The sequence below is a fragment of the Anopheles moucheti genome, chromosome 2 (genome assembly GCF_943734755.1).
Source record: "Anopheles moucheti chromosome 2, idAnoMoucSN_F20_07, whole genome shotgun sequence".
In the NCBI taxonomy this organism is placed as follows: domain Eukaryota; kingdom Metazoa; phylum Arthropoda; class Insecta; order Diptera; family Culicidae; genus Anopheles; species Anopheles moucheti.
The window spans coordinates 11959044-11965582 of NC_069140.1; the positions used below are offsets into that span (position 1 = coordinate 11959044).

General features: G+C 47.7%; 1 protein-coding gene across 1 annotated transcript; it reads right to left on the reverse strand.

Moving 5' to 3' along the window:
* Positions 1–1139: 1139 nt before the first annotated feature.
* Positions 1140–5089, reverse strand: LOC128298681 (uncharacterized). Its single transcript, XM_053034452.1, has 3 exons — positions 3588–5089; positions 3032–3508; positions 1140–1176 (listed from the first exon to the last, which is right to left on the reverse strand). The coding sequence occupies exons 1-3, from the start codon at positions 5087–5089 to the stop codon at positions 1140–1142; spliced, it is 2016 nt and encodes a 671-aa protein (XP_052890412.1).
* Between the last annotated feature and the right edge of the window lie 1450 nt (positions 5090–6539).

Sequence of the window (6539 nt, forward strand, 5' to 3'; positions counted from 1 at the left end):
GACGGTTTTCTATCGCCCTGCAAGACATTTCCTTTGTACGCGACTAGCGTGTAGCAAACCTTTCTCCCTAGGGTGTCTAATGTACGGTAAATATTTGATTTCTCTCGGTGACATCCGTACCCACCCCGTGTGGAGTCTCCAAAAACCACGCAGTTCGGTGCGGCCTCCCGAAATGTATCCGATGCAGGCAATCGGAATAAAACAAACAGCTAAAATGCTCAAATCAAATCATTAAACAGTGGAGTCTCTTTTTCTATTTATTCCCCTTCCGAAAGCAAGCAACTGGTCGTGTGTGGTCAGTAGCAGCAAAAATGTCAATCACAAATCGATATCCGTCTGGACGTCGGCTGGATGTACCTTTTCGCTGCTGGGTGGTGGGGTAATCGAAACCCAGCTTGTCTTTACTGACCGGAAATTGAATGACAAACCACTACGGTTTCGGATCACGGCTGCATGTTCTGTTGTCTTTGACAGGTCAGGAATATGTTGATATTGGATTAGATATGTCACATGACTGAAGGTAAGCAAAGAATATGCGCCGGTAGTTGTTTTAGTATTACATTTTATTGAGTTACCTTGCATCGTTTGATTCTCGGCACAACCGGATATCGAGTCGAGCATCCGTTCGATTTAATAGAGTCACTTTTTTTTTTTAAGAAAAACACTGCCGTTTACTTCTTGGGGGTGGTGGGAAAATATTAAAACTACAAAACAGACTCTATTTATTAGCTAATAACGATCTATCGGAAGTTGTCCGTAAGCCGACGGGTTCATTCGCTTCCAAATGCCGCCGGTTGTTGCTGGATGTGTTGCAGAATTGTACGGGCAGGGGAAAACGTTGGCAGTGGGGGCTGGGATGGCTGTGCTGACCCTGTGACTGAGAGTTGTTGCTGCATCGCCCCGAACACGGACGATGGGGCCGGATTCGACTGGCTTAGTGGAGCGTGATCATTGGCTATAGCTGGGGGCTGTTGGATGGAGGACGGGATGGACGGCTGATGCGAAGAAGATGGTGGTGGTGGTGGTGGTGCTAGTACTGAACTGTGGGTTGTTGTTGCAGTAACTGGAAGTTGGTTAGGATGTGCCGTTGGCCAGAGGGGAGCAGCGGCCAGCCGCGGTACTGGCCGCAGGATGTTGGGTCAGGTTTTGTCACGCGCGAACTGAAAAGGTTGAAAGCTGAAATTGCGAGATGTAATTATCATTTAAACAAGGTTGATGATGGATTGACAAAAATGGTAAAATACGAACTTAAAGGAATAAATTATTGCTTTTTTTTAGAATGGCCAGGCTGACCGAAAACCGACTTATTTTACCCCGTCGCCGGATAGTCAATCAGGGTTATTTTTCTGGATGAGATTTTTCCTCGCTCCTGTCGTGTGAAGACCTGCGCTGCTACCAATACACCACCGGAGCGTGCCATAATAAATTATATTTGTATTTTTCAAAATGAAGAAAGCAAAGAAAAATTGATCTCGACATAATTTCAGATACAATCGAGTGTATTATTACTCGTTGCTAGCAATGTGTGAACATGGCTCGCTCATTAACATACTCTTGAGGAAAATAGCTATTGATGTGTCTAGTCCAATCGTGTAGATATTAAAGAAGTTCTCAGAAATTACGTACTCCAGTATTATATCGCCAGTACCTACTCGTTCTTCTACCATCTTAATCCATCGAAAATTAGCACACTTCCCTCATCGTCATCCGCATAAAGTGGGATAAGTTTGGTCAATTTCATGCTCATTGAATTAAAGACACACCAGTAGTACTTCAAGGCAATTAACTGTACTAGAACTTCCAATTACTGCTTCATTTAAATACGCGTTTAATTTTATTCTTCTTTACCGGCACAACAACCTCAAGAGGTTTAGGCCTGCTATTTCTGGTTTTTATTAACTCCATTTAAAGTTGGATAGTCAGTCCTTCGTACAGATTGGTGGACAGGTTCGTATGAGATTTTGGACCGGTTCTGTCGCGTGAAGACCGACGCCGCTACCAAATACATCTCCGGTCCGGGATCCGACTTATCGTCTTACAAGCAGAAATTTTAATATCTCAGCTATTACGGAGTGTTTGTGTTTGTTATTAGAATATTCAATTTTATTTATCGGACACTTCTTGTTCGTAGTTTCCTCCAATAGAAATGTCTCTCAGTTGGTCTTTGAGTTTCTTCTTCTCTTTTAGTAGCATTATAACTTCAAGAAGAATTGATGTGGTATTAATAGCCCTTGCTTTATAATTATTGGCAACCTCAAGAAGAGAGAAGATCAAGAAGAGTTTATCTCTTTCTGACATTTTATTTTTGAAATTCAGGGCAATTTTACAATTTACCCTTAGCTTTTATGTTGGTCCGATCAGTAAACCACCAGATTTTTGAACTTTTCTTTCGATTCTCAGAAAATTTTAATCACTCTTTTCAGTACTACGTAATTTAACTTTAGTATAACTTGTTTGACTTGTATAACTGACCCCGTATGTGTGGAAGGACAATGGAGGAGCCGCTACAATGACGAGCTCTATGAGCTGTAAGGCGAACTCACTGTCCTACAGCAGATTAAACTCGCCAGGCTCCGGTGGTATGGTCACGTCATGAGAATGACACCGAACAACCCAGCCCGTAAAATCCTTTTTGGTCGTCCACGTGGTAGACCCTAATTGAGATGAGGCTATGGTGTTGATGTCAGGACCAGAAAGGCCGGGATAAACGATTGGCTGACGCCAGCACTGGACCGAGAGTGGTTTAGTGGACTCCTGCAGCAGGCCAAGACCGCGAAGCGGTTATAGCGCTGGATAAGTAAGTATATAACTTGTCCCAAGCGTAAAATATCTCGCTTTTAGCAGGAATTTATTTTTTTCAAAAGTAGAAACAATCCTATCCAAAAATATTGTTCAATAATTAATTATAATAATGAAACAATACGACCTGACCGTTCTTTTCGAGTACAAATAAAAAATAATAATTTTGTTTGGTAATATTATTATAACAAAGTCATGTAAAGCAATATAAAATCCAGCGTACAATACTTACCATTTCAAATAATCCTCATACTGATGCTGCCGTACGTACTGGAACGCAGAGAGGCGCTCTCGCTGCTGAAGATACAGCTCACCGAGTGACTGCCAGCGACGTTTCTCAAGCTCGCTGTAGTGCGAAACATTCGGTGCAACATTGCCCGTTCCACCTCCGACACTACCGACGGCCAGTGAGGCCATACCACCGTAACAGGCGGCAAATGGAAACAGAGCCGAGGCGGACGTTGGAGTTGCTAATGGGCGCGTTAGCTTGTCGAATGCTGCTGCAAAGCATCCACCCGGCGGCCCACCGTGGGACAGCAGGTGATGACTAGCGGGGAATGTAGAACCGAGACTAGTAACCGCTGACGAACTGCTGGAAGTGGGTGTACTGAACGAATCACCGTTGAACGCTGTGGGTCGCAGGTCAATGTTGCGCAGCAGGGCAGGTTCCATTTGGTGCGAAGCTGCATGCTTCTTCAGATAACTTTGTCTGCAAATGCAACGAAAATTGAAGGAAAAAGAGAAGATTATCTTCAAACGCACCATAACGATCCCGCGCCCAACAGTACCTGCGGAAAGTTTTACCACACTGGCCGCAGGGGTAAGATTCTTCTTCGGCTGTGGTTGCAGTTGGCAACACTGGTGGCTGTTGGTGGTTATCGTTTGAGTTGTCCAATATCTCTATCGGTTCGTCCTCACTGCTGCGCTCTTCCTGGCGCACAATAGCAGCCTTGGAACCACCTTTCCTACCATCGGCTGACATACCGCGTGGTTTGTGCCAGCGCTTGTGGGACGCCAGGTTCGCAGGACAGTTGAACACTTTGTCACACTCGGAGCACCGATACTCGATGTGCACGATACGCGAACAGCGATGCTGTGCCAAACCGAACGCATCGTCATACAGCGCACGGCACAGTTGGCACAGGTACGATCCGATCTTGTTATCAATCTTCGAGAGGATCTCCTTCGCTTCGTCCGTAATCTCGACGACGTTGAACGCTGGATCGATGTCACCTTTGCGGACGACAAGCTCTTCCCCGTCTTGCAGCTTCCGGATGATCGTACCGGAGACGGGGCTGGTGTTATCCTCGTCGATCGCACCCTGACGGCGTGCCTTCGTGCGACGTCGCTCGCTCTTCGAGGACGAACCGCGAGCACTCGATCCGGCCGCGGAAGAATGGGATTTCTTCGTGCTGGTCGAGGGGAAGCTACGCTCGAACAGTCGGGCGAATCCTTCAATAGCCTGCAGGTGGAGTCGCTCGTCCGCAAAGTAACGTTGACCGTCGTTCAGCACAGCTGCACTGTCGTCTTCCTTTTCCTCACTATCCACAATGTTGATCGATTCTTTGCTATCCTCATCCCCCTCATTATCCAGCGACTCCACGTCAATATTGGAACAGTCTGATTTATCTCTAGTCGATCGTTCCTCGTGATCGCCGTCCTCCCGGCGTTCGATGCCACCAGTAATATCAATGAACTCGTCCGCTTTACCACGTGGCCGATCGACGCTATCCTTCGCGTATAAGGTCTCCCCATCGACCGATCGTACACCATCACCGGGAGGATACTTGAACGGAACCGAGCGCGCACTGTCGTCAAAGTACTGAAACACTTCCGCCCGATTCTCACACTCACCGAGCGTCGTGTTGGCGTAGTAGCGTTTGTCGTCGATGCACACGGTGTCCGAAAACTGGTTCCGGGTACTTCGCCAGCTTTCCGCGGTTCGTGTCACATTCGCGGTTGGCATTACGGCCGTCGATTCGTCGAACGACTTCAAACGTTTTCTTGGTGGCGATGGTGTCGAAGGTGGTGTCATGGGGACATTCGTCGGACGCAGCGATAGGTCCAGTGGGCTGGGAAACTCCCGAGGACGGAGGGCACGCGATGATGCTGGATCACCGTCGGCAGGATAGAAGAACTGCTGGAAGTAGCTCACTGGCGGTGAGCTGGCGGAGTTAATCTCCGACTGTGGGTCCTGTTGCTGTGATTGTTTCTGGAGATATTCGAGTGTCGTACTGTACGTAGGTAGTAGCAGTCCTTGGCCTTCACCAGACACACCTAAGCTGTTCATTGTTTCGGCTGTATCGCTTCACTTCATCACACAATATTATCTTCAACACTGCCACTATTAATATTCCACGCAATGGAGAGTGCTCTTTTGAGCTGGTTTTACATTTGACTTTCGTCAAAATAACCCACAATCACGTCCTTTGAACTTCACGGCTAAGCAGCAACTAAACGGTTCCTGCACGCCATGGATCACGGGGCCCGGCAAGGATACTCTTGGCAGTCGCGTAACCAATGGCAGATAACCCCTTTGGCCGTTCGTACTGCGCACACTCGTCAACGCCTACGTCATTGGCAAAACATTCGCAGGAGTATACCTCACGCCCGTTCTGGCAGGCAGCCGGCATCGTGACCTATCGGTATGGCGCATGCCAGAAGGCGCAACAAGTGATTGTGCAGCCAACGTTCGGCAACGGGTCTCTTTTTCTCTGCCGCAGATAAACTCGAAACGAATCCGCATCCCGGGCTCACAAGGATGTTCACCAAACATCAGTAGTCTCCCGCGCTGCCATCTTGGTCACGCCCAGCTTTCGGGGAAGATAACGGGACGGGAATGTTTATTTATTCATGTCATTTCTTCCCACTATCACGGGGGCTAGTGGTGCTGAAATTTGCCAGGAAAAGTAATTCCGATTCTATCCGATGGAAGCCCGGAGGAGGAGGGTTCACTGTACATAGCACAGAAGAATCCAACATGACGCCAACGGAGGCCAACGTACGTCTAGCGAAGGACTTTATGGTGGAAATCATTGCACTCTGTACTGGACTAATGCAATGCGCTTTCGTGCAACGTGGTGGCAACGTGGCCAGTGAAAGGTGAGGCAGTGCGGTTAGTCCGGATTAACCGCAGTACATACATACATACTCGAGGAGCTCGGCCAACGCAAAAAAAAAACCCGACGACGGCCACCCTTTTGCGAAAAAGCGGGCAGCTTTGGGTCCATGTGTGCCGCGAAAGAAACTCGATTCGTACGCTCGTACGCCACACAGTGGCATTGCTCCATTGGATCGTCTTCCTTGGTCTTCCGATCCGAACCCGATTCCATCGGATTGGAACCGTCGCCAGAATGGGAATGCTTTTAGAGATATTTCCCCGAACCCCCGGTACGAAAGGGACCGTCCGTTGGAACGCTGCCGGAGGTTCGAAGGTGGGTAGCGTAAATGGGGTGAGGTGAGTTTTTTTTTAAATATATTTTGTTGTTGTACCTTTCGGTGCTACTGTGGCATGCTAAAACCCTACCGGCGGCGAAGGGATACGTGCGGCGGTTGTAATACGTTTGCAGAATAAAGGGTCGAAAAATGTTCATGTCGGTGGCGTGACTGCGATGTGCGAAGTTTTGGATGATTTTGAAGAGATGCTATTTCTTGTGATGCGACTGTGTGTTGGACCATGCGTTGGGAAATGTTGATGTACTAAGTTTTGAAAGTTTTTTTTTGGTGCACATATTTAGTTT

Coding starts and splice junctions, on each gene's coding strand:
- LOC128298681 (XM_053034452.1), bottom strand. CDS start 5,089: ATGAACAGCTTAGGTGTGTCTGGTGAAGGCCAAGGACTGCTACTACCT. Junction 3,509..3,587: donor TGTGGTAAAACTTTCCGCAG/GTACTGTTGGGC, acceptor TTGCATTTGCAG/ACAAAGTTATCTGAAGAAGC. Junction 1,177..3,031: donor TATGAGGATTATTTGAAATG/GTAAGTATTGTA, acceptor TCGCAATTTCAG/CTTTCAACCTTTTCAGTTCG.